The sequence below is a fragment of the Capra hircus genome, chromosome 13 (assembly GCF_001704415.2).
Source record: "Capra hircus breed San Clemente chromosome 13, ASM170441v1, whole genome shotgun sequence".
Lineage (NCBI taxonomy): Eukaryota > Metazoa > Chordata > Mammalia > Artiodactyla > Bovidae > Capra > Capra hircus.
This window is the reverse complement of record NC_030820.1, coordinates 66,647,758-66,674,969: the sequence shown is the minus strand read 5'-3', so window position 1 is coordinate 66,674,969 and position 27,212 is coordinate 66,647,758. Positions and strand designations below refer to the sequence as shown.

Here is a 27,212-nt window from a genome sequence, read left to right as displayed (position 1 = left end):
CTGTCTCAGGGGTTTAGAGCATGGGGTGGCATGTCAAGAAGCTTAAGGTCTCTTGAGGCTGTAATTGAGCAAGATTCTGTGGTTGTGTTGAGACAGCCTGAGTCTATACCCCAGCTTGGCCATAAACCGTCTGGGTGACCATGATCAAAAACTTAACCTCTGTAAGGCCAGGTCTCCCTCTCTGTGCAACGAGGATCTCATCTGCCTCCTCGAGTTGTTTTGAGGTTCAAAGACAACACCAGTAGTAAGGAGCTTAGCACAATGCCTGCCACATAGAAGGAGATCGATATTGTAAGTGCTTATCGTTAGGCAGAATGTGAGAAAACATTTTCCCTGGGAAAATCCATCTTCTGCAATATTCTTTGTTGTTTATCCGCAGCTGGAACAACTCAGACCAAAACATCTGGCCTAGACGCTGACTCAGACCCAGTGACCGAGGAAAAGGCTGACTTCCCAGAAGCTTCTGCAGGCCCTCCAGAAAAAAGCCCCGCTCTGGACGAGGACCCCCCTGGGCTTGAGCCCAGGATTGGGGCCCTGAGCGTGGAGATCTTCCATTCCAGGATAGCATGCCTGCCAGGTCCTCAGGGGCTGTAGGGGAGAGTGGAGGTGAAGGGGAGGGAGCGGTGGGGGTGGGGATAGGGGTGGCTGAGAATCTTCTGATGCTGGTGGGTGTGGGGGAGGCAGGGAAGGTCCTAGACGCCTGTGTTCTGGACCAGGCCTCCCTGGGACTCAGATTTTTCATCTTTCCAATGAAGGAGGTTAAAGCAATTTCTAGGTATTCATTCATCCATCTATCCATTCCTCCCTCCCTCCATCCATCCATCCATCCATCTGTCTTACTTCCAGTGAGGCCATCAAGGTGAATGTCTTAGGTCAGGTTCCCTAGAAGCAAAGCTTAAGACAGGGATCCCTTGGGGTAGTGATTTATTTTCCTGAAGGTTGCTTTCAGGAGAAGGGGAGTGAGAGAGGCAGGCAAGGCAGGGGAGAAGCTAAGCCAGGATGTGACCTGATTCTCTGGGGGTGGGGCAGCTCTGGAGCATGAATTACATCACAGAGATTGTTCTATCTTAAGGTTCAGGGGCTGTTGTACACCTGGATCTGTGAGTCATCAGCTGCAGGCTGATTCTGGGATGAGGATGCAAGTGAACCCGTGACCCAGTTCAGCGGAGGGCAATTCTTCAGACAAGGGGACATCTCTGGGCCTGTAACTACAGTCTCTGGGGGATGAGTGCTCTGACTTGATAATGGGGGTCTGATTGGGGTGTCAACGTCATCCAGTACTGAGAGTGTTATCACTCTTGTTTAACATTTTTTCATCTTTGCAATAAAGATTTATTGAGCACCTACTGTGTGTCAGACCCTGGGCTTAGCACTGAGGCTTCAGCAGAGAACCAAGCCTGCTCTCAGGAAGCATATTCTGGGAGTAAATTCAACAGGTTATTACAGTAGATTATTATAATTCACTGTAAAATGTGACTATGTGGCATTACAGGGGGCTTTGGGAGGAGCGGTGAGGCCCCTGGGGTGCTTGGGGTAGAGGAGAGGTCAGGTAAGACTTCCTGAAGGAAGTGATGTGAAACTCAGTTCTGTAGTTTGAGTAGGTGTCCTCTGTGTAACATGGTGGGGATGGTGTTCCAGGCAGAGAAAACAGCGTGTGCAGAGTTCTCCAAGCAAGAGAAACCACAGTGCTTTCTGGGAACTGACTGTCTTGCAAGTCTGTTTTATTTCAGAGGCATCTAAATTTCTGCGGACATGTCCGGGGGGACACCGATCTGTCATTTTGTTTTCCTTTTTGAAAATATTTGTTTATTTATTTGGCTACCTTGAGTCTTAGCTCTGGCATGTGGGTTCTTTGTTGTGGGCTTCTCTCTAGTTGCAGCACGTGGGCTCAGTAGCTGCAGTGCTGGGGCTTAGCTGCCCGTGGCGTGTGTGATCTTAGTTCCCCAACCAGGGATCGAGCCCCTGTCCCCTGCATTGGAAGGCGGATTCTTAACCACTGGACCACCAGGGCAACCCCTGCTCTGTCATTTTAAAACTCCCAGAGGACATTGTCTGTCATCTTTGTTGAAGCTCAGGTTGTTTGTTCCTATATTCGTGCTAAGTTGCTTCAGTCCTGTCTGACTCTTTGCGACCCCATGGACTGCAGCCTGCCAGGCCCCTCTGTCCATGGAATTCTCCAGGCAAGAATACTGGAGTGGGTTTCCATGCCCTCCTCCAAGGGTCTTCCCTACCTGGGGATTGAACCTGTGTCTCTTATGTTTCCTGCATTGGCAGGTGGGTTCTTTACCACTAGCACCATCTGGGAAGCCCTGTCCCCATGTTAATTGTTCACAAAGTCTCACAATCCTTCTGTGTTCTAGATTGTTGCACCCGTGTGTAAGGCAACACTTGCAAAGGTGGTTAAGTTTGTGGAAGGCTTCATGAGCTACAAAGGGTCTCCCACACTTCCACACTGTGGAGGGCTGTACCTGCACGGAGTCGACAGTGCCCGCTGAAGGGCGGTCTTGACTGAGGTGACTCTGGGGGTCAGGGCTGTGAGTCCAGAGCGCAGGATAGGCCCAGTTTCCAGTGGCCAGGGCCTCTTTCCCCCTGCTATACTCTCCCTTCCCCACAGTGTAGACAGACTGTGCTGACCCCCTGGGCCTCAGACTCTTGACCCCTGTGGGGAGCATGGGGCACACTGTCTGGATTCCTGGAACAGGAAATAGTCTGTGGAGAACTCATGGTTAGATGTCTGCAAGAATAAATAGTGGGACTTCCCTTACAGTCCAAACTCTGCGTGCAGGGGGCACTGGTTCAATCCCTGGTCAGGGAAGATCCCACATGCTGCGTGGCATGGCCAAAAAAAAAAAAAAGAGTCAGCTGTGGAATGCACACTCACCACATGGGGGCTGAGATGAGGACAGAGATAATGGCTATTACAACAACTGCTGTTTATGAGGCCCTTGCCCTGTGTTAAATGTTTCTCAGGAACTGTTTCATTTAGTCTTTGAAATAACCTAATCTGCTCAGTATTGTATTCTCCCCATTTAACAGATGAGGAAACTGAGGCTCAGAGACACACTGACTTGTCTAAGGACACAGAACAAGTCAGTGCAGAACTGGAACTTTAATTCCTGTCTGTGTGACCCCAAAGCTCATTCTGTGAGCTCTATTCTGCCCAAGGTGGCCAGGGCAAGGGGTGCCCAGAGGAGGGTGAGGCTGCCTACACATGGAGGATGGCTTTGGGGATGACTTTTCGGAAGAAGTAGCTTTTGAACTGGGTCTTGAGGGATGAATGGGAGTTCAGATGGAGAAGAGAAAGGGGATTCCAGACAGAGGGACCAGTACAGGCAAAGCCTAGAGGCCACAGAGCAGTTTCCTATAGAAGGGGCTCCACCAAAGTGCTCACTGCTCATGTGTGTGCTTTCTCTTCCAGGTGGTCGGGACAGGGCGGGGCGGCCCCTGCTTCTAGTGTCGACCACCAAGGGCCCCTGGGAGGCGCCATGGTGCACGGCCTCGGAGGTCACCAAGCTGTTTTCTTACCTGTGCGCCATCCCCAGGTAAGGGGCTGGGCCAGCCTGACCACCCCATGCCTCTTCGGCCTCTCAGCCCAGAGCCCAGCACCAGGTACCGTATGAAGAGATGTCACATCCTCTCGGTCCTGAGCCAGATGCTGGGAAGAAAGCAGGACAGACCGAAAAAGCAGGATAGTCCCTGCCACTGGGGCGTTCCCAGGCTGGCGGGGGAGATGGATGGTGTGCAAGGAACCAGCCACGGACCAGCAGCTCTCAGGAGTGTTAGTGTGGTGAAGAAAACAGGGGTATCATAGATCAGTGCGGTGCTCAAACTCAACAGGCATCAGAACCATCTGGAGGGCTGTTAAAACAGATGGTTGGGCCCCACCTCCAGCGTTTCTGGTTCAGTCGACCGGTCTGCATAAGACCTGACGATGTGTATTTCTAACAAGTTTCCCGGTGATACTGATATGGGTGGGCTGCAAACACATTTTGAGAGCCTCCATCGTAAAATGAAGGGCGAGGGGCGGTTAGTTTCCATTGAGAAATCAGGGAAGGCTTCCCCGAGGAAGTGATTATTGAGTTGGTGATGTACAGGGAAGCTTGGCATGCTGCAGTCCATAGGGTCGCAAAGAGTCAGACAGACTGAGCAACTGAACCGAACTGATCTGAATTATAGATATTTGTTGAACAAATGAAGGAAAGGGTGAATGGGTGAAGGAATGAATAAGTGAGAGAGCAAAAGAATGAGTGAGAGATGAGGCTCACTCATCCCTGATGGCGAGTGATGACCAGGCTTATGTCCACCACCGCCCCTTCCCTCCACCTCCCATAAGACTTCAGGTTGGACTGCCTGGTGAAAAGATACCCTCTTTCCTCTGAGTTGCAGCGCCCAGGCAGAGGTGGGTGGGTGGGGGGACTCATGGGACCCTTTGGAACCTCCTCCTCCAACTCCACCTTGTGGGAGCCAACACTGCCACCTGCTGGCCACTGAGATTTTTCTACCTTTTGTCCAAAGAGGAGTGGTTTTTCCCGTCTGAAGGGGAGATGGAATCCACCCCCGCCCACCACCAATCTGCTGTGTGACCTGGGAGTGGTAACTTTGCATCTCTGAAATGCCCCCTGAAAAAGGGAGATGACCAAGTGGGCTGTGAGACCAAGTATGATCACAAAAAGGGAAGTGAGGTGCAGTGTGTTTTTCAGTCGCTCAGTCGTGCCCGACTCTTTTCGACCCCGTGGACTGCAGCACGCCAGGCTTCCCTGTCCTTCACCATCTCCCGGAGTTTGCTCAAATTCATGTCCGTTGAGTTGGTGATGCCATCCAACCATCCCATCCTCTGTCCTCCCCTTCTCCTCCTGCCTTCAAGCTTTCCCAGTATCAAGGTCTTTTCTAATGAGTCGGCTCTTCGCATCAGGTGGCCAGAGCACTGGAGCTTCAGCTTCAGCATCAGTGCTTCTAGTGAATATTCAGGACTGATTTCCTTTAGGATTGCACCTGGGGATTTCTTTTTGAACTGCGCATGGGGTTCTCATATGCTGGGCTTGCCTCTCCATTCCTGTTGTAAACCACCATTGCTGGGCACCTCCCCTGAGACAGGCTTCATGCTGGGCCATGCTGGGGACCCCGATCCTCCTATATTGGGCCTTGACCTCTATGGGTGTCCAGGCTGGCAGTGGAGGCAGGGGTGGAAATGAACTTCCCTCCCAGTATGGGCACAGCCAGAAGCAGGTGAGGACATGAAGTCAGAGCCCTGGCCTCACCTCCGGGAGCCTGCTTTCACTGTCTGCTATGCCACTGCCCAGCACCTCAGTTTCCCCTCTCAGGACAGTGATAACAGCAGACATTGACATCCCTGTTTCTAATCCATCAGTCCTCACCACAGCCCCCGGAAGCCTACACTATCATTAGCCAGCCCCACTTACAGCTGGGAAAATGACTTCCAGAGAGGTGAAACAACATGCCCAGGTGACTGCCGCAGCTCCACATCCCACACTGGCCACCTCTGGCTTTGGTCTGTGACTTGAGTGGTTGTAAGACTTGAAGGCAGTTGCAGGCTACTTTCCCAGTCTGATTGAATGGCCAGGGTACTTGGAACCGCACAGTGCCTGGCTCCACCTCCTACCCACTGGACGCATTTCTTGGGGTACAGAGCAAGGGTGGAGGTGAAGTATCCTTATTTTAACAAGTTTTGACAATTGAAACTGTTTGGAAAATCCCAAGGTAATCACTGAAAAGTGCACTGTGAACTGGTGAGGATGTCTGGGCTGCAAGTAACAAATGTATCAGTCTTTGTCTCTGCCTTATAGCTCTTTGTAAGAACATTTTAAAGGAGAAAATGTCTTTCCCAGAAGTCCCCAACAAGCATCTCCTCACATCTCATTGGTTAGAAAATGTCACATGGTCTCTATCTAAACCAATCATTAGCCAGGGGAATTGGGTCAGCTGTTGGCCTCAACCAATCAGAATCCAGCCCTGGGGGAGGACGGGATGTGGTTATAGGAAGAAAGTTGTATTCTTGAACAAAATGAGCCTTCTCCCCCAAAAAAAGGGTGAATGAAGGTTGGGTGACTCACCTACTGCAGCTAGGATAGTAGCATATAGTTTATGATTATTAGAGTGTCTGAGAGGGCTGTATGAGGTACTGTAGGAGCCCTGAAGAGGGAGCAATAAGCTCTGCCTGGAGAAGAATCATGGAGGGCTCCCTGGAAGTGGTGTGTGTTGGGGGCTTGGGGAGGCACTGTAAATTTGTCTTGTAGGATGAAGAGTTCAGTAGTATCCAGGTTTCTAGCACCCAATTTCCCTCACCTTCCCTCACTGGGTCCTTACCCTTTGAGGGCCCTGATTCAACCAATAAGACTGCCAATTCTGTTTACCACTCACAGGCCTGAAGATAAAACTAAGGGGTTGGCAGTCGTGATTGATGCTAGGAAACAGCCCCCACATCCCAGTCTGGTCAGTGCCCTGCAGGCCACCCAGGTGAGTGGAAGTGGACAGCCTCAGCCTACCAAGTTTTAGAAGCACTGGAGGCCTTTGGATATTCACAGATCCTGGGGATGCTCAGAGCTAGGACCAGGACCCCAGGCAGGGAACCTTAGTTGCAGATGATAGAAACCCCAGCCCAGGGGATTTCCCTGGTGGTCCAGTGGATAAGACTCTGTACTTCCGCTGCAGAGCGCTTGGGTTCATTTCCTGTTTGGGGAACTAAGATCCCACATGCCGTGCAGCGAAAGAAACCCCAACCCAAACACACTTAAAGACAAAGGTCATTCATTGGTTGATGTGACTCAGTCTGGAAATTAAATCCAGCTTCAAGTATGACTTGATTTGGGGGCTCAGATATTGTCACCAGGGTCTGGTTTCTCTCCCCATTTCTGGCTCCATTCCTCTGGGAGAGTGCCATTATCAGGCAGGTCCCACTCTTTGTGGCAGTGTGGTCCCTACCATCTTTAATTTCATATGGTCTGTCATTTAAGCCCAATAGAAAAGAGCAATTCTTTTCCCAGAAGTCCCAGTAAAAGCTTTTTCGAGGATCTTCTTAGCCCCCGTTGGCTCAGGTGTCTGTCCATCAGTCAACCTCTGTGGTCAGGGGACTGTGGCACACTGATTGGCTTAGGTTTAGCTCACATAAATCTCACCAACTGAGAATGGGGCAGGGAAGAGATTCATAACTCACCAGTACAGGCAGCAGCATAAACAGAAGTTTGGGATAAGCTCACCTTGTGGTCTGACCTCCACCCCATCTCCTACTTCTCCCTTCACAGATGGGGAAACTGAGACCCAGAGGGGGCGGGGCACCCAAAAAGTTTGCAAACCAGCTTGAACCTGCTGTTCCTTTGACTTCTGATGACTCCCAATAAATCATTTGACTCATCCTCCAAATAAGGATCCCAGCCCTCCCTTCCATGTGGATCCCAGCCATAGGGAACCCTTACCCCTGTCCCTGTGGCCCATTTGTCTACATCTTAGAGGGGAGGCTTGGTGAGGGCCTAGGCAGATGAGCTCTGAAATGGTTCTCTCTGACAGGCGCTGGTCCCAGCCTCCATCCGTGCCATGCTCTTCCTGGGGGAGAAGGAGGCAGCTCTCCAGCTGGAGGCATTACCTGACATCCAGGTAAGGGGAAGGCAGCATCGGTTGAGGTGCAGAGGAGTTGGGCTTGAGCTGAGCTGGGGTGAGGAATGGTGGCCCTGGAATAATAGAGTGTAGGTCAATTAGATACGAGGCCTGGATGCTACAAGTCTCCTGCCCAGCCCCCATGGTGTGCAGGCGTGCTCAGTCACGTCTGATTCTTTGCGACCTCATGGACTGTAGCCTGTCAGGCTCCTCTGTCCATGGAATTCTCCAGGCAAGAATACTGGAGTGGGCTGCCATTTCCTCCTCCAGGGGATCTTCCCGACCCAGGGATTGAACCTGTGTGCCCTACACTGGCAGGCAGATTCTTTACCACTCAAACACCAGGGGTGCCTACAGATTTCTTGGGGAATCACTGGTTCCCCAAGTACTGATTAAGTGGTTCTGGGTTTGGCCTGGGATTCTGCATTCTAGCATGTTCCTAAAGTGCTGCTGGGACTGCTGGTCCGTGGAGCCCACTTGAAAAACCAGGGATGAAAAGTGGGCTCCAGAACCCCACAGAATTCTCCCCATCCCAAGCTTAGGTATCTGGAGCTGTTTGTACCATAAGCCTCAAGCTTCACCACCTGGGAGAATCAGTCAACTAGTCCCTTCTCCACATCTTAGTGGGTACTGTTAAGATTTGGCAACCTTTCTCAACGTCCCCAAGAACATCTTCATGGGTCTCCAGAAGGTACAAGGACAGCAGAAAAGTTGCACAAGGGCCAGCTTTAATCGGTTCATGTGATTGCCTGGACAACTGTGCTGGAAAGAGCCCAGCGCAGAGGGAAGGAGTGCCGTGATCAATTAATGATGTCTGCCTCCATCACAGGCTAGGAGAGTGGCAGTATGGGCGCTGTTTGTTTGCAATTCCTTACACAGGGTCTGGCTCTCAACTTTGATTTATCAGAGTTTCCAGAGAAAATTCCTTGCCCAGAAAGTAACTCTTCAAGCCAGGGGCAGTCTTACCCATGGGAGGTGGAGAAATGCTGGGGCATGGATCTGGGCAGGACCTTCTGAGACATTGGTCTCTACATTGAGTTCCCTGGTCAGAATGAATTTTTGTGTGTGTGTGTCTGCAGGTAGAGGTGCTGACCTCACTGAAGGCCCTGAGCCACCACGTGGACCCCAGCCAGCTCCCTACGGCCCTGGAAGGCCCCTTCCCCTACTGTCATGGCGAGTGGGTGCAATTCTTCCAGGTGTCTATCATCACAGCCTTCAGCCCGCACCCTCATCCCTTCTCTTTCTCTACTCTCTATCCTGTTCCATGGACCCACCTGAACTTATCTGGTTCAAAAACAGTCATTCAACAAACACTGATAATGAGGGTGCAGAGTGGAGTGAAGAAGAGCTCAGGCTCTGGGGCCCGACGGCCTGGCTCCCACCCCCAGCTCTGCTGTGTGACCTTGGGGAAGTTATACACCTTCTCTGAGCCCTTTTCCTCAATAACAGAATGGGGGTTAAGAAGAGTACCTCCTCCTGGGGCTAGTGTGAGACTTGGGGTAAAGAGCTTAGAAGAAAGAGTGTCTGCCACATGCTAAGAGTGATGGGAGTGTTTCCTGCAAACACATTTACAGGCATCTGCTTTGTGGACGCACAAATCTCGGGGAACTTGGGATCTGGTGGGGGAGGCAGGCGTGCTCCCTCCTGTAAGAGAGAGGAACTAAGGAAACTGCCAGGGGTCTGCTGCTTTCCCATGTGACCTCAGTCCCTACTCACCCCAACCCTGCAAGGGGGCATCTCCTGCCCGGTTTAGCACATGAGGAAGCACAGGATGGGCACGACTTCTGCAGCAGCACACAGGTGCTTATGCGCTTAAACCTCCCGAGAACCAGTGCTGAGAGCTGGGCCCGGGGCAGCTCGACTTCAGCACTAATCCTATTTGGAGCTGGATAATTCATTTTGGGGGTGAGCTGTTTGCACACTGTCAAGAGATTAGTACCAGCCCTGGACCCTACCCACTCTGACAATAGCTTCCTCCAAATGATGACAACCGAAACTGTCTCCAGACATCACCAGGTGTCCCCTGGCGTGGGAGACCATCCCCACTGAGAACCACCAGTCTCTAGTCTCACATGGCCGTTTGCTTGTTTGGTTTTGGCCCGCGCTCTTCTTTTTAATTGAATCTATTTTCAAACAGACCATACATTCAAAATTCAATTAGTACAGAAGTGTATAAACTGAAAAATCTCTTACCCTACTCGTCCCGCAGGCCCCCAGTTCCCCTCTCCAGAGATCTCCAGTTCCTCCAGGGGCTTTTAAACTATATTTTTGCTTTAATGCCTTCCCTTTAAATAGAATCTTACCTATAGACCCAGCCTATAGAGGCTTCCCTGGTCACTCAGATGGTAAAGAATCTGCCTGCAATGCAGGAGACCTGGGTTTGATCCCTGGGTCAGGAAGATCCCCTGGAGAAGGGAATGGCCTTCAGTATTCTTGCCTGGAGAATCCCAAAGAGCGAGGAGCCTGGTGGGCTACAGTCCATGGGGTCGCAAACAGTTGTACACACTGAGCGATTAGCATTTTCACTTTCATAAAGCTGATAATGAAGATGACTAAGGATGCTATTCTAAGTGCCTGGCACCAAAAAACCCATTTAGTCTTCACACAAGCCTCTAGGGCAGGAACTACTGTGCTCCCATTTTATAGAGGAAGTGGAGGCACAGAAAGGTTAAGAACCTTGCCCAAGGCCTCATAGCTAGCAAGTGGTAAAGCCAGGCTGAAGTGGGACCCAGAGAAGATGGCCTCCAACCCTGCCATCTCACCCCTCCTACTGTTCCCTCCCCCACTATACCCCAGTGGCCTGGGAGTAGGTCAGACCTGTCCTCTGTCTTTTTCCCTCTCATTTCCAGCATGAGTGGTTCTCAAACTGTGGTCCCTGGACCAGCAGCATCAGCCTCACCTGGGAACCTGTTAGAAATGTGCGCTCTCATGACCCACCCCAGAAAAACTAAACCAGAAACTTGGGGGGAGGGCTCAACCGCCTGGATTAAAAAAATAATAATTCTCTTGATGTGGACCATTTTAAGATTCTTTATTGAATTTGTCACAGTATTTCTTCTAGTTTACATTTTGGTTTTTTGGCCGAGAGGCATGTAGAATCTTAACTCCTCGACCAAGGATCAGACAGACCTGCATCCCCTGCATTGGAAGGCAAAGTCTTAACCACTGGCCCACCAGGAAAGTCCTGCAGCCTGGATTTTAACTGGCTTTCCAGGTGATTCTGATGCAGCTAACGTTTGAGAACCACCAGCCTGCATGTCCTCCTGGTGGGTGGAGGGGAGTGGTGTCCTCTTCGCAGGCTGACACCCCCACTCTGGGCCTCCTGTCCTGCAGAAGCTGGATCCTTTCCTTGTTGACCTTCGCCAGGCCTCCTGCCTGCTAAAGGCTTCCATCGAGGAGTTTGAGAAGGGTGAGCCCCCTGGAGGGGTGCAGGTGAGCCAGGGGCCAGAAGTGGGGAAACCACAACACACCCCGGATTCCATGGACCAAGGGCTCAGTGAAGGGGCTTTGTTTTCATTGATTCATTCAGCTGATATTTACTGGACAGTTACTATGTGTCATGCCCTGGAGACCCAGCCTGGGGCAGATCGACTTGTCCCTGCCTTCATGGGGCTCATGGTGCAGTGTGAGAGGTCATTAAAAAAAAAAAAAAGTAAATAGAAATGGACATTTCACTACAAGTGATGCTAAAGGCTGTGAAAGTAAGATTGAGAGTAATGGGGAAGGAGGGTATTGAAGCTGAGCCTTGAAGGATGAGATGGAACCCTGGGAACAGGAACAGGACTGTGCTCCAGGTGGAGGGCAATCATGTTCAAAGCCCTGAGGTGGGGCTGTGCTTGGTATATTTGAGCAAGGAGGCCAGTGTGGAACAAAGTAGGGGAAAAGGAGGAGACCTGCTAGGTCCACAACTGTATCAGGGAGAAGCTGAGTTGGGATTTGATTCTAAATGGAAAGGGAAGCCGCTGGACAGTTCTAAGCAGCAGTGGGATGATCAAATGGGCCCTTTGAGATCTGTCTGGTTGCCATACAGAGAACAGACTACAGAGGGAGCCAGGGTGCTGTGGGGAAATCAGCGGAGCCCTGGGATGGATGTCCCAGAAAGAGATGATGGTGCTTGGACCAGTGAGGTTGCCATGGTGATGAGAGGAAGCTTGGTTTGAGGAGATGTTTTAGAGATAGAAAGGATGGACTTTCCGTAAGACCTTGAATACCAGTTGGGTATTCAAGGGGAGTCAGGCAGAATCAGGGAGTGGGGAGCCCTGGAAGGTTATAGGAGAGTGGGAACTGAGCCTCAGGCTACTTCCCTACCCTGGCAGGAGGCCTCCAGGTGTCTGAACAAGTCCAAGGAGCTGATGGAGGCCGTGCTAAGGGACCCAGGCCTGATGAGCCTCCAGCGGGAAGGCGGAGCCACCCTGGCCAGGCTGAGACAGGAGGGCAGCAGGCTGAACTTCAACCCGGACGTCAGGTATGGGCACCAGGCTTTTCCACCCCTACTGCATCTTGTTCCCCAGGCTGGGACCCAGAGCTGGGGCCACTTTGCTGAGGGGACACATAGGGTGGGCTCTGAGGATGTCTGGGATGGGGTGTTTGCAGTGCCCATACCCCAAGCTGAGGCTTCTACCTTGGCAAGTCCCTTCTTTGTGACCCTCCTAAGCCCAGACATTGGAGGACAAGCTCCCCCGCTTCCGGTGACCATCATCAACCAAGCACCATCTTTGACCTAAACCCTGGGCTGAGGGCCTTCAAGAGCTTGTCTCTTTTTCCTAAGATTACATGAGGCCCACATCCTCCTAAATGGATGATGTGGGTGATGTGGCTGATGGATGCTGAGGCTGAGCGAAGGGAAGTAAGAGCCAGGCTTTGTGAACACTAACCCCTGAACTGCCCTGCCTTCCCTGGCAGGGGCCTGAGAGAACTTCACGGTCTCAGAACCACAGAGCGAACAGTGCACATTCCTAGAAAGTACCAATTTTCTTAAAGTTAGGGATGGGGTGGGGTGCAAATCAGCAATTAAATCAGCCAGCAATTGTAAAAATTTTGTCTCTGTTAGAATGAGCACAATTACAAAGTTTGCGTAATCTTCCAAGAATGTTTTGGTTATTTAACCAACCCCAAATAGCACTTAGTATGAGCACAGCATTGTTCTAAGGGCCTCAAGAATGTCAACATGTTTAATTCCCACCCACAAAGTGGATCCTAGTACCGTCCTCATTTTACAGTGGAAGAGCCTGAAGCTCGGAGAGAGGATAAGTGACTTGCCCAAGGTCATGCAGCCAGGACTTAAACCCAGGCAGCCTGGCCCAGAATCTTGAACACACCACCCTGAACTGTGCCCACAGACAGATTCATGCAGATGTGAGCGCTGGACAGCAGCTCCTGGAGGTGGAGTCATCTCCCTGCCCCTCACATGGCCTGGTGGGGCTGGCACTGCCTTTCCCAGGACGCCGCTGCCTGACTGGTTGGGCTCCAGGGCCCCTTTGTTTCGCCATAGGCCCATCCAGACCGCTGGCCACCAGCAGTTCCACGAGGGGGCGCTGTGGTCCCACGTGAGCCACTCTGCGTGTTGGTTCTGCAGCTCCTGCCTGTCCCCAGCTTCCTCCCGCCCTTTGCCAGACAGCCTGGCATTTTCCATCCTGTTCACTCACCCGGGGCGCTCACCCATTCCCTGGAAAGGCAGTGACCCGTGGGAAGGTGCGGTCAGATGAGGCTCCCTCCAGGAAAATGGACTCTCCTTCCCTCTCCTCTTTTACTTTTTCCTTCTAAAGGATCGCTAGGGCAGAGGAGGGTGCAACCACCTTGTGAAGTGGGTTCTGTTACAGAAACGGAGATGCGGAAAGGGTGAGGAATTTACATAAGCTCCTCTTACTGGAAGGTAGCAGGCCTGGGGTGTGAACCCAGATCTGTCCAGCTCGGCTCCTACCTTCCTAGGGAAAGACAGGGTCATTTGGTTTCCTGCTGTGGCCTCTGGTCCTCCCAGTCCCCCGGAAGGCCGAGGCTGAGGCCCAGAGAGGTGTGGGGACCTGCCCAAGGTCACACAGCAAGTCAGCAGCTGAAGCACCCAGGCCAAGGCCACAGAGTTGAAGGGAGTTAGGGAGGCAGGCCTATGCTGGGCAGGAGTGCAGGGAGTGGGGGCCAAGGGATCAACATCTTGGGTTTTTCTCACCCTCCGTGGCTTCCCAGGAGCCATCTGGCCGAAGCTGCCGCCCTCTACAGCCTTGTGGATGAGCAGCTGCACATCCTGGCCACTGTGTCCAACCACCTCCTGAGAAGGCTGGAGCTCCGTGTCCGTCTGGGCCGCCTGGAAGCTGCCATCCACCAGGTGAGAGAGGGGAAGGAGGAGGCTGGCCCAGGGACCTGAGGGTGGAAGTGGGGCTCCTGCCGCTCCAGGCCCTGCCCCAGCCAGGCGCTTTGCTCTGGTATAAAGATACCAGGTTGGCATTTCTTGGAGAGCCAGGTAGGGGTTCTTGGAGCACACGACATGCACTCCGTAAGGGTGCTTGGTGACTGAGGACATAGCTCGAGATGCTACTTTTATTTTATGTATATAATTTTGTATATTTGTTTATTTATGGCTGTGCACGGGTTTTTCTCCAGTTGCGGCGAGCGGGAGCTACTCTAGTTACGATGCACAGGCGTCTCATGATGGTGGCTTCTCCTATTGCTGGTTCTAGGTTTGCTGGGCTCAGTAGTTGCAGCTCCTAGGCTCTAAAGCACAGGCTCATTAGTTGTGATGCACAGGCTTCGTTGCTCTGAAGCACATGGGATCTTCCCCAACCAGGGATCAAACCTGTGTCTCCTGCATTGGCAGGGAGTTTCTTTACCGGTGAGCCATCAGGGAGCCCCCCAGAAGCTGCATTTCTTAAATACCAGCTTTGCCCCAAGCCCTGGGCTGGAGCCTTTGTGACCATCACCACTTTTCAACCTCATCCCTTACCAGCGACATAGGCAAGACTTTAGGATTTCGCCTACTCACTGATGAGGAAACGGAGTCTGGGAGACGTTACGTCACCTGCCCTTGTCGCACACCTGGGGGTCTGATCCTGGAGCGCACACTGGGCACCATCCTGTCCAAATGCCGGTGCCTAGAGCCACCACCTCCCTGCATGCTCGGGGTCGTGGAGCACAGGGTGCCTGGAGCCAGACGGCTTGGGTTCCAGTACCGGCTCCAGCACTTACTAGTGGTGTGATCTAGACAAGGTACTTAATTATTCAGTGCCTAGGTTTCCTCATCTGTTAAATGAGGGATAAAATTAGTGGCCACATGGGACTTTGTGAGGATAAAGTAGGTGAGTATGTGCCCTTTAGGACACCCCAGAATATAAAGAGGACTCGTGGGATCGAGAGCCATTTTACCCCATCTGTCCCTCATTGAATCCTCATGTCTCCAGAATTATAGGGGGGTGTTTCAGGCCAGGTCAGTGGGCCCCCAAATGACTGAGGATAAGACCTCAGCCTCTCACGAAAGCAGGAGGCTGGCCAAGGGATGTTTCCTCAGTAGTCCCTCACATCCAAACCTCCCTCCCTGCTCCAGGTCAGCCACTGGATGGAGCAGGAAGGAAGCCAGTGCCTGCAAGTGCTGACCCCCAAGGACGGAAGCTTGGAGACAGTGGAGAAAGCCCACGCAGAGTTCGAGGACTTCTTCCTTCAGGCTGCGGTGCGTTCCTGAGACTGAGGGACAGGATGGGAGCAGATGGAGAGGACCAGAGCAGGGTGGGGGTGGCACTGCTGGGAAAAGGTGCCAAGGTGGAGAAGTACTAGAAAGCTGCTCGAGACAGTGGGGGAAGCAGCTTGGATCACAAAGGGTTCGGCTTAGATACCGTCTCCTCCAGGAAGCCTTCCCTGACTACCCAGTCCAAAGATAACCAGTCTCAGAATCCCTGATGGATTTCTTAAACTACAGATTCCAGAGTCCTACTCTAGTCCTACTGAATCAGCCTGGGAGGCGGGGGGAGTCTGCCTCCTCGATGTGCTGGGCCCTGGGGCCCAGGGCAATTCAGCCCCTGTTTTAACCTTCAGGGAACTTTCAGGCCAGTTTTGTTTTGTTTTGTTTTCGGAGGGTGGGTTGGAGGGGCAACAGGGAAATAGTCAGAAAGGGAACACCATGGTGACATAGATGAGAAGCCTCTAACTCAGACTCTGGGGTCAGGGAATTTTTCCAGAAGAAGGTGACACTAAGTAGAGTCTCAGTGGGCAAAGTGAACCCCGGGTTCCCATTTTATAGATGAGGAAACTGAGACTCAGGAAGTCTCATATCTTGGTAGAGAGGCTGGAGCTGAGTGGACACCCTTCCCTCCCCGCTCAGGCCCAGTACCGCCGCGGCCTGGAGCTGTGCAAGCAGGCGGCCCAGCTGGCAGCAGCAGCCAGGGCTGGGGAGGCAGGAGGGACCGAGCTCCCAGAGCTGGCAGCCTTTGCCTTCACCCAGCGGGCTTTCCAGGCGAAGCTGACCCACTTCTACATGGCAGCCGAGCGGCAACGCACAGACCTGGAGACACTGCTCCACCTGCACCACTTCTGCAAGAAGGTGAGCCTTCCAGCATAGGCTTCCCACCCCTGCCCCCAGCGCCTGGAAGGAGGGGTGGGGCAGGAGCGGCTGGACACAGCGCTAGGCTCTCTTCATTCCACAGTCACTTCCATTGGAAAGAGAATCAGCTGCATTTTCTGAAAGGGAAGCAAGGTTTGCAAGATGAAGTTACCCTCCTAAACCAGATCCAGCTGATCTCTGAACCCGGTTTGTCCCACTACACAGGAGCCTCCCAGGGACACGAACTCTCAGAGGACCCTCAGAAAACATCTGCTTCTTAAGTGATGGGTTTAGGGGCAGGTTGTTGTCGTTCAGTTGCTCAGTCATGTCAGACTCTTTGTGACCTCATGGACTGCAGCACGCCAGGCTTCCCTGTCCTTCGCCATCTCCCAGAGTTTGCTCAAACTCAGGTCCATCAAGTCGGTGATGCCATCCAACCATCTCATCCTCTATGCCCCTTTGTCCTCCTGCCCTCGATCTTTCCCAGCATCAGGGTCTTTTCCAGTCCGTCGGCTCTTTGCATCAGGTGGTCAAAGTATTGGAGCTTCAGCTTCGGCATCAGTCCTTGCAATGAGTATTCAGGGTTGATTTCCTTTAGCATTGACTGGTTTGATTTCCTTACTATCCAAAGGACTCTCAAAAGTCTTCTCCAGCACCACAGTTCAAAAGCATCAATTCTTCAGCATTCAGCCTTCTGTATGGTCCAACTCTCACATCCATACCTGACTACTGGAAAAACCATAGCTTTGACTATATGGACCTTTGTCGGCGAAATGATGTCTCTGCTTTTTAATATGCTGTCTAGGTCTGTCATTGCTTTTTGGAGCCTGGAGATTTCTGAGAATCCGATCAAAGTCATAGACTTGCCCTCCATACATAGACCTTTGCAGGCAACTTCATGGGGTGAGAACCAGGCTGAGAACCTTCCTTGATCTCGTCCCACCTCTCTGTTGCAGAGTTGGGGCAACAGGAGGAAGAGGGGTAATGCCTCATGGGTTAAGGGTATCTGGAAGCTTCTCTCCCTTGTTTATTAAATTTAGCCAGTTTCAGCCCCATCAACCTTCTCTGGAGAAAGCAAATTAGCTCCAACACAGAGGCCTTCGCACTGGCTGTTCTCTCAGGCTGGAAAACTTTTCCCCTTGATGGGCTGGCTTCTTGCCTTTGGTAAGTCTCAGCTCATATGTCCCTTCCTCACAGAGGCCCTGCCTGAGCCCCAGCCCCTGCCCCACCCGCCCCGTTCGCTCTCATCACCCTGTGCTGATGACTTCATGGAGCTGTTTGCAATCTGAGCTTATCCTGTGGCTCCATCACCTGCTCACCTCTTCCTTATCTGTCACTGTGAGCTGGGCTCCCCGAGCAGGGACCAGGTCCAACTGGGTCCTGGTTCTATCACGGTGCCCACGGCAGGATCAGCACCCAGAAGAGGCTCAGAAATTGGTCGCGTGAATGGAGGAAGAGTGAGGAGTCTGGTGGAGGGAGAAGAGCTGGGAGGCATGCAAGAGCCCAGAGTCTTTCAGAGGTCGTACAAGACAGGAGGGGATGGCCTTAACCTTCATTCCCACCTGGCCTGTCTCGGTGTTCAGCCTGGGTAGGCCCTGTTCTCCTCTCTGGCTTTGAATTTTAATCCTTACAATAAGCAGTGGGGCAAGATGGTTTCTGAGGTGCTGTCCACCTCTATCTGGCTTGGCCTGGAATATCTGGTCCCAGACAGACAGACAGCTGGACGGCTTAGTGCTGGGCTCAGCCCCAGATGGAGAGCGTGCGGGCGGCCGCTTTGGCACTAAATAATAATAACACGATTGTACCGCTAAGGGAGATTTATGGAGCCCTTTCCCAGCCATGAGCTCAGTGTGCTTCCGCGAATATGAAGCCATTTATCTACAGACAAGTTCCTTTAATCCGCGGAAGGATGGTTTCCTTGGAGAAAATGGTTCTCCAGTCCCCACCGCCTAACGACTCGCTGTCGGCTTCTAAATTAATGGAGAGAAAGATTATGTTTTTCACGAGCTGCTGGAAATGTGTTGGCTCCTTTGCGGCCTGCAGACATTTTGTGGGTGACGTGGGGACGAGCAGAATCCCCAAAAGGGGCCTGACCAGAGTGAGGGGGCTTCCAGGCCAGGTCTGGCTGACAGTCTCCCTGTGGAACTGCAAGGGTGTGGCCCCGCCTGGGCCAGTTTCTCCTGTGCAAGGAGGTGCTTGCAAGATACCCTCTTGAGGCAGGACAGTTGAGTTCAAATCCCAGCTTCTCCCTGACCTGAGGCAAGTGACTTCACATCTCTGAGCCTCAGTTTCCTCCTCTGTAAAATGGGCCACTGGTTCAGTGAGATCCTACATGAGATGCACAGAGGCTGGCAGACGGTCGGTGGTTCAATCAATATTAGCCAGTCTCCTCCCTCAGCACCACTTATTAGGGGTTCATACCGTCCGAGAATCCACATTTTTCAGCTCCCCAATTTTCATGATTACCACAACCTCCACTTTACAGAGGGGAAATCTGAGCCCTAGAGAGGGTTGAGTCCTTACTGGTCCCTAAGTCTGGAAGACTGGCCTAAAGATCTCAAGGGTGCTGGGGATTGTTTCTGGTGGGTCCTTGGGGAAGAAAGAGGAATATTGTCATTAGCAGCAGCAGCAGAGAGAACCACAGCCATGCTGGGTAGGGCGGGGCCTACCATGGATTGGGCATTTTTATTAATTCTCTCTAGCTAGATTCATTCTTGAAGCCTCCTCTCTGCTCAGAGGGAGTACATCCCTATCTTCACGGAGCCCCCAACTCCCTCTTCTGTTGTCTCCCAGGTGACCTGGTTCCACATGGACTGTCAGGACCTGTTGGCCCAACTCAGGCTGGGCAAGGCCCAGAGGACCAGCCCTGGGGACCAGCGCCGTCTCCACCGCTACCTGCAGCGCCTGGCATCCGAGTTTCCTGCTGAGAAGCTCACAGCCATGGGGTTGCAGGTGGCCTCATTGAGCCGGGAGGGCCTGGGCCGGGACCTGTGGGAGGAGGCCCAGGCGAGACACGAGGACATCCAAATGCTCCTGAAGAAGGCGCTGGCCCACTGTCCATGCCCGGCAGGTTCCCCGGCCTGCCCCATGTGCCCAGAACTCAGAGGGGCGGCCGCCAAGGACCAGGGCCTGAATGGGGAGGTCACTTCCAAGGGCAGATGGGACCTGCCCCTCCAGGACTCACTGGGTTTAGATCGTTCGCCCAAATCCCGTTGGCCTCCTTGGGCCACCAGGCGCGGACAGAACAGAAATTTCCAAGCGGCCCCTGCAACCCAAGAAGCTGGCCAGGCTGTTGAGGTTGATGAAGGCAGAAGCTCCCATGGGCCCTTGGACCCCGCGCCTGAGCGTTTCCTCACCACCCTCTTCTCCTGGCAGCGACTCCCCAGGCAGACTCAGATCCCCCAGCCTGCTGGGGACAGCTTCTCCTCGGAGGGGACAGGCTCACAGACATCTCTGGAGGACTCGCCCCACACGAGTCCCCCTGCTTCCCTCTAGCTGGGAGTTCCCATTAATCACACCAGGCTCCCAAGGGCGTGGGGCGGGGGGTGCCTGGGGTGGAGCCCAGCAACAGATGGGGAGCCCGGGACTATCCCTCAGAACGTGGCTACTGAGTTTGGCCCATGCTTGGAGGATGAGAACCCGGCACCTGCTCCTGGCCCCAGGTAGCTCCGGGAAGCCCGACTCTCACATTCAGAATAGTGAGAGCGTAGGGCAGGGCAGCGCAGGGCAGGGCAGGACATGGGGGAGTGTGGCATTGGCTCCAAAACCCCAGAGCCTCATCGTGGAAAGAGCTGACAGTATAGACCTTTCCAGAGGTCTCTGACCTAGGCAGGCCAGATGCCCACCTGGAGTTCTGGGGTATGCCAGCTTCCCCTTGGAACACGAGGGGCAGAGCTGCCCTCATGATGGAACCCAGGGTGGGGAGATTGGGGAGTGGTTTCTTGTCTTAGGGGCCCACAAGGAAACAGACCCTACGCAAGGATTCAAGTGCACATTTCTTTGGCTTTGATCCCAGGAACTACTGGCAAAGGAGCAGGGGGAGTGAGTCTGGGAAGGGAATAAAGGGTGTGCTGTCAAGGGAACTATTGCGTGTAATTTATTCGCTGGCACTGCTGGCCTCAAGCAAAGAGAATCACCTGCTGGAGGCCAGTTAGTGCACAAAAGAGGGGTAGGGAGGTGGACTGTCTGCCGCATCTCTGTCACTTGGCTCCTCCAACAGACATGAGCATCAGTCTGAAGTTCAGGGAACCCCAGAGAGGACTCCTTCCTTCTCCTGTATCTCTGTCTTCTTCCCCTCCCCAGCACAGGTCCTCAGGCCCTACCATCTGCTCTCCCCACCCCCAAGCCCCACCTCTCTTTAGGCACAGCCTCTGGTGTCCAGTGCCCTCAGGTTTTGCTGTGGTAGGGAGCCTCGTCCCCAGCCAGCAGGTGGTGCGAGGAGACAGTGGGAAGAGACCCAAGAGGCTCTGAGATCAGAGCATCCAGAAGAAAGCGAGCCTTTCACAATGCCCAGAGTGACCCCGGCTGGTGCCTCCCCTGAATGTCATTATCCCAAGAGTGTGCGCCCATCTGTCCTAGGATGCCTCACCAAGGTGGCCTCTGGTAGCTTAGCCCTGGAATTTTCCTGGCTCCGGGATGAGGGTGGGGCACACGTCCTCCCACGAGATGAGGCTCTAGAAGGAGCGGGGGAGGCAGGACCGGAGAACAAACAGGGTTTCTCAAGAGCTGTCTCAGTAGAGAGAGTCACACAAACCTCAAGGCCCAAAATGTCTCTGGGCATCTTCTGGGACTCAAGATTCCATCAAGAGTGGTCTGAGGCCTCTCTGCCTGAGAACCACAAGTAGAGCTGATCGAAGGCAGCTTCCTAGGGGATCCCACCCCAGAAAATCAAAACCAGACCCCGTGGGGCGGGATGGCTGGAACTTGCATTTGTAACCAACTGCTCAGGCAACACAGTGAAGTGTGGGTGCTGTTGGGAAACACTTGGGGCTGAGACCTGAGCTGGTCCCCCGACCCCAACCCCAAGCCAGCTCTGATCTTTCATTCCAATCTCCTGCCTTCTGTCCAGACAGGCCTGAGGATGCAGGAGGCATTTGATTGCCCATCTCCATCTATGCCTGTTGCCTCAGAGGGGGACTGAAGGCTCTTAAAATGCTGTTGCCATAGCAACAGCATCCAGCCAGTGGGGACCACAGGCAGGGAGCCAGGGTACCTGGGGTGTAAGGATGAAAACTGAGTTCTGAGAGGCTACAGCTACTGCTAGGGCTGAGGGGGGCTGAGGAGGGGTATGGATAATTCAGGAATCCTTGGGAGAGAGGGTCTCCAAAGCCATCTCGTACATCCCTCTGTCTCCAAAAAGAACCGAACCCCAACAACTTGTTTGTTCACAGCAGCCCAAAGGAGAGAAGGAGGTGCAGAAATGAAATACAGTAATTAATAATAGTAGGGCTTTCTGGTGGCTTGGTAGTAAAGAATGCCAGCCGATGCAAGAGACACAGGTTCGGCCCCTGGTCTGGGAGGATCCCACATGCCAAGAAGCAGCTAAACCGGTGCACCGCAACTAGTGAGCCTGTGCCCTAGAGCCCGGGAACTGCAACTACGGAGCCCTCGTGCTACAACTACTGAAGTCCGTGTGTTCTAGAGCTCATGATCAGCAACAAGAGGAGCCACCACAGTGAGAAGCCCAAGGGCCACGGAGACAATCCTGCATGCAACAACAAAGACCCCAGCACAGCTAAAAAGTAAATAAAAATTTAAAATGATTAATAATAATATTAATAGTTAACATTTATCCTGTGTTTTCTTTGTGCCTGGCTTGGTGCTAAGCCCTTTAGAAGCTTTGCTGGCCTTGTTGAATTTTTCGCAACAATCCTACGAAGCCTATACTGATAAGGAGGAAACTGAGACTCAGAGAGGTTTGGTGATGCCTTGCCCAGTGTCACATCGTGAGTGGCAGAACTGGGACTCGACACAGACTGATGCTTCAGACTCACCCTCGGACAAGCTGGGCTGGTTGCTAATTCTGCAGTGACCATGGGCTTTGTCTCTTCAGCAGTCCTGCTGTGCCCGGACACTGCCACGCAGCCAGGGGCTTTGGCTGGGCGGGACCTGGCCCTTTAGGCAGCACTTTCTTTGGTCTCCAAAAGCATCCAAGGTAGCGTGGCTTGGTGGTCTGTCACATGGATGGACTGGGGTCCTGCCCAGGCTCCATAAATCACAAGCTTTGGCCAGATTATGCCACCTTTCTGTGCTTTGATGTCCTCATCCTTAAAATGAGAACCACCAGACCTCAGGGGCTTGCTGTGAGTATTAAATGAGTTACTATATGGAAGGTCCTTAGAAAGGCACCTTAGTAAGTGTTCATTAAGTGATGTGTAGTGTTATACTCTGGCACCAAGCCAGCCCAGCCCCTGATCTCATTACCCAACAAATCAGGGAAGAAATTCCTCCAGAGGACGTCAACAGATTCCCAAAGAGTCTTTTGCTCTTTGAATCATGTGGACTCCCTGATTAGTATTCTGGATCCCCAGCTGTCTCCTGAAAGCCAAAGAGAGCTGATTGATTGACTTTGCCCTGATCTGCCCATGGAGGAGGCATGGTATGCCCCTCCACCCCAAAAGATTCTCTACTAATCCCCAAATTCTGTTCTGAGGCTGAGGAGGGGCAATGTCTCTCTGTCGGATCTCTTAAGAAAGTTTGCAGCCTGTTCTGGTGGGAAGAAAATGGGGCTGAGGAGGAACCCCAAGTCTGTCAGTGATTTGACTGTGATTATCCCAATGTGTTGGGAAACCTGTTGCAAGCTCCAGGAGTGGTGGGCAAGGGCTGGTAGGAGCACAGCCTGGGAGTCAGGGACCTCACATGACCCTTCCGCCCTGTTGCCTGTTGGCTGCCTTCATGACTCCAGGTAGGTTGCTTTCCCTTTTTGGTCCTAAGTTTACCCCATCTGTCCCATTGGGTCACTGAATGGATAAGGAACTTTCTCTTCTTTTGATCAGAGAGCCTAGCCTTTGAATTCAGGCTTAATTGTCTGGTGACTCTGAGCGGATGGCTGCCTCTCAGTTTTCCCCATCTGTCCAGTGGGTGTGTCAAGCCTGCTGGGCCAGGATAATAAGATCGCGGGATCCTTGAGCTCCACATTACGTCTTTTCCTCCCTGGAGGGCTGAGAAATCCAGACTGTGAGGTCTGAGAAATCCACTGGGCAGTGGCTGGAGGCAGAGGTTGGACTGAGCCCAAACAGAAGTTCAGGCACTTTACAGTTTACAATGTGGTGGTTTTTTGTTTTTTTTTTTTGTCCATCCATTCTGCATCCAATATTCCCTACCACCCTGAGTGCATGAAATTCACACTCTAGAATGTTTCCATTTTACAGATGAGAAGACTGAAGACTGGAGAGGAGAGGTGACTGGCCCAAGATCACACAGCAAGAGAAAAGAAGGACCAGAGAAGGGAAACCACAGAATTTGGATTGAACTCTGGTGCATGCTCACTCCAGGAGAGCAGATGCTCAGCCACTCTGAGGTGGGCACCCCACACCCTTCAGGTGTGGGGTGAAGACTTAAGGTCTTCAAGTTACCCACATTAGACCAAGACAGGGCAGCTGGCAGCACAAGCCGCCCTCTGGGTACAGCAATGTTCTGTTCTCTGTGAGCTTCGAACTGGCTTTCAGCCCAGGACAAACCCATCAGGCCCAAAACCCCACCCTCTCCCAGCTGCAAAATAGCTTCCTGAGGCCAGAACCTGTGGGCTCCCTGGAGAATAAACAACTCCTCTGGCCAGGTAACAGGACCCCTGGATCCCATCCCCTGCAGTCTAGGGCATGATGGGTATCTGGGTGAACTGCTGCACTTCCTCAGGCCTTATTGTTTCCATCTGTGAAATGGGGGGATTGGTCAAGACCAGAGATGGCAAGAGGATGTCATCTGGCCTGTGGAACCCACCCACGTCTGCCTCCTTCTCTGAGTACCATCCATTCAGGCACCCTGGCTGGAAACCGCGAGTTGTCCTTGAACTGCCCCAGAGCCCCCAGATCCACCCTCCTCATCTCTCTCTAATCTACTTCTTTCTCTTTCCATCCTCCCATCCTCATCCCAGCCTTCATCTTCTTTCCCCTGGACAGTTGTAACAGTATCCTCAATGGTCCTCCTGCAGCCTCTTGGGCCCTTTGATCTGCCCTCCGCACAGAAGTTAGAGGGACCTTTGTAAAATGTAAGCTAACGCTAGTCCCCGCTTAACACAGCCCAGCAGCATCCCAAGGCACTCCAGATAACCCCCACTCTGCCCATCGCTGTGATCTACAAAGTTCTGTGTGGTCAGGCCTCTGCCCATCCCTCTAGCCTTACCTCACTCCCCTGTCTCCATGCTCTCTGAGTTCCAACAGCACTACCTTCCTCTTAGTTCCTGAGCTGTTCCAAGCTCTTTCAAGTTCCCCTGGAAGCAGACCTGGCCACAAGGACTAAGATACTGGTGATTTGCTGAAGAGGAGATCATGAAATCATGGAAAGGGGAAATAGGACAGAGAAGGGAAGCAAGCCAAGGTACAATTTCAGATCTAGCCTCAGCCTCTGCCTAATCACCTGGAGATTGCTGGAGGGTATTTTCCCACTGCAGGCCTCTGCAAAAGCCTGCTGCACAAAGCAAGGCCCAGGAACCCTAGAGCAGTGCTTGCTTGGAAGGTTAAAAGTGTGGGCCCATAGAAGATAATATTCTATATTACAATACAGAGCAAGTTCTCACCACTAAATTATAAATTTTTTAAAGTTCAACTGAAAAATAGGGAAAGGAGAGACTTCCCTGGTGGCCCAGTTGGTAACACTCTGAGCTCCCAATGCAGGGGGCCTGGGGTCTGATCCGTGGTCAGTGCACCAGCACACGCCACAACTATGACCTGGTGAGGCCAAACAAATAAATAAACATATTAGAAAAATGGGTAAAGGATCTGAATAGGTATTTCTCTAGATAAGATACACAAAATTTCAATAAGGGCATGGAAAAATTCTCAACATCATTAGTCATCGAGGAAATGTAAATCAAAGCCACCATGAGATATCATTTTACATTTACTAGGCTAGCTAGAATTTTAAAGTCCAGTAATGTTGGCTGGATGTGGAGAAATTGGAACCTTCATACATTGCTGGTGGGAAATGTAAAATAATGCAGATGCTTTGGGGAAAGATCTTATTTAAATAGTTAAATATCAAGTTATCATATGACCCAGCAATTTCCTTCCTAGGAATTTTACACCCAAAAGAAATGAAATCATATGTCCACACAAAAATTTCTACATGAAGGTTTAGAGCAGAATTATTCATCATTGTTAAAAGGCAGAAGCAATCCAAATAGTGGTCAACCAACAAATGGATAAACAAAATGTAGTATATTCATACCATGAGATATTATTCAGCCATAAAAAGGAATGAAGTCACTTCTGAACTTATTCTATGAAGCAAGTGTTATCTTGATACTGAAGCCAGATAAATATATCACAGGAAATGAAAATTACAGTTCAATATTACCTTATGAATATAGATATAAAAATCCTCAACAAGATACTAGCAAACCAAAGAAAATAGCACATTAAAAGAATTATACAGTGTGATCAAGGGGGATTTATCCCAGGAATGCAAGGGTAGTTAAAGATAAAAGAAAATCAATCAATAAAATATACCACCTCAACAGAATAAAGGGAGAAAAATCATGATCATCTCAATTGTCTCATTTGACAAAATCCAACAGCCTTTCAGATTAAAAACAAAATAAAATAAAAACAAGAACAAAAAGAAAAAATACTACTCCGAAAATAAAAAGGAAATTATTTAACATGATAAATGAAATTCATGAAAACATAACAACTAAGATCAAATCAGTGGTGAAAAACTGAAAGCTCTCTCCCTAAGGTCAGGAGCAAAACAGGATGCCTGTTTTCACCACTGCTATTCAATATTGTACTGGCAGTTCTGGACAAGAAAATTAGATAAGAAAAACATATAAAAGGAATTCAATTAGGCTGTAAAAAGAGCAATTAAACCTCCAAAAGAAAAAAAAAAAGGCTTCCAAACTGAAAAGAGATGAGTAAAATTGTTTTTATTCACAGATGGCATGATTCTTTGTATAGGAAATACTAAATAATCCACAAGAAAGCTACTAGAGCTAATAAACAAATTTAGCAAAGTTGTGGGTTACAAGAACAACACACAAAGATCTGTATTTCTACACCCAGGAATGAGCAATCTGAAAAGGAAATTAAGAAAGCAATTTCATTTCCAAAAGCGTCTGAAAGAATAAAATACTTAGAAATAAATTTAGCCAAGGAGATGAAAGACATCATATTCATGGGTAGGAAGGCTTAACATTGTTAAAATGTCAATACTATCCAAAGGGATCTGCAGATTCAACATAATCCCTATCAAAATTCCAACAGCCTTTTTTTGGACAGAAACAGAAAAACTGATCCTCAAATTCATGTAAAATAGCAAGTGGCCCCCAGGTAGACAAAACAACTTGAAAAAGAAGAACAAGCTAGGGAGACTCTCAGTTTCCAATTTCAAAACTTACTACAAACCTACAGTAATCAAAAGAGTGTGGTACTACCATAAGGATGGACATCTAGACAGAGGGAATCAAAATAAATCCATACATCTACAGTCAATTGCTTTTCAGCAAGGCTGCCAAGTCCATTCAATGGGGAAAGAACGAGCTCTTAAACAAATGGTGCTGGAACAACAGCATTTCTTCTTGTAAAAGAATGAAATTGAACCTCTTTATTTGTATAAGCTTCACAGCATATACAAAAGTTATCTCAAAATGGATCAACAACTTAGACTGTAGGGGATAAAGCTACAAATCTCTTAGGATAAAACATAAGGATAAGTCTTTATGAGCTTGGATTTGACAATGAGTTCTTAGCTATGACACCAAAGGCATGAGCAGCAAAAGTAAAAGTTGATAAATTGGATTTCATAAAAATAAAAAACTGTACATCAAAGCATATTATCAAAAAAATGAAAAGGCAACCTACAGAATGGGAAAAAATATTGGCACATTTTATATAGGATGAGGGTTTAGTATCCAGAATATATAAAACAC

At 51.0% G+C, this 27,212-nt stretch overlaps 1 protein-coding gene across 2 annotated transcripts in view; it reads left to right on the top strand.

Annotated features, from left to right (window-relative positions):
* The window catches only part of KIAA1755 (KIAA1755 ortholog), a 38,385-nt gene extending 18,174 nt beyond the window's left edge, over window positions 1-20,211 (top strand). The window contains exons 4-14 of one of the 2 annotated variants that reach the window (XM_018057848.1): window positions 380-577; window positions 3,419-3,542; window positions 6,381-6,474; window positions 7,522-7,608; window positions 8,688-8,804; window positions 10,942-11,040; window positions 11,925-12,073; window positions 13,789-13,927; window positions 15,140-15,262; window positions 15,911-16,129; window positions 18,923-20,211. In XM_018057848.1, coding sequence (XP_017913337.1) covers window positions 380-577; window positions 3,419-3,542; window positions 6,381-6,474; window positions 7,522-7,608; window positions 8,688-8,804; window positions 10,942-11,040; window positions 11,925-12,073; window positions 13,789-13,927; window positions 15,140-15,262; window positions 15,911-16,129; window positions 18,923-19,624 — 2,051 coding nt within the window. In that variant the 3' untranslated portion in view covers window positions 19,625-20,211. The remainder of the gene's footprint in view (window positions 1-379; window positions 578-3,418; window positions 3,543-6,380; window positions 6,475-7,521; window positions 7,609-8,687; window positions 8,805-10,941; window positions 11,041-11,924; window positions 12,074-13,788; window positions 13,928-15,139; window positions 15,263-15,910; window positions 16,130-18,922) is intronic. The other variant, XM_018057849.1, reaches the window with a different exon arrangement.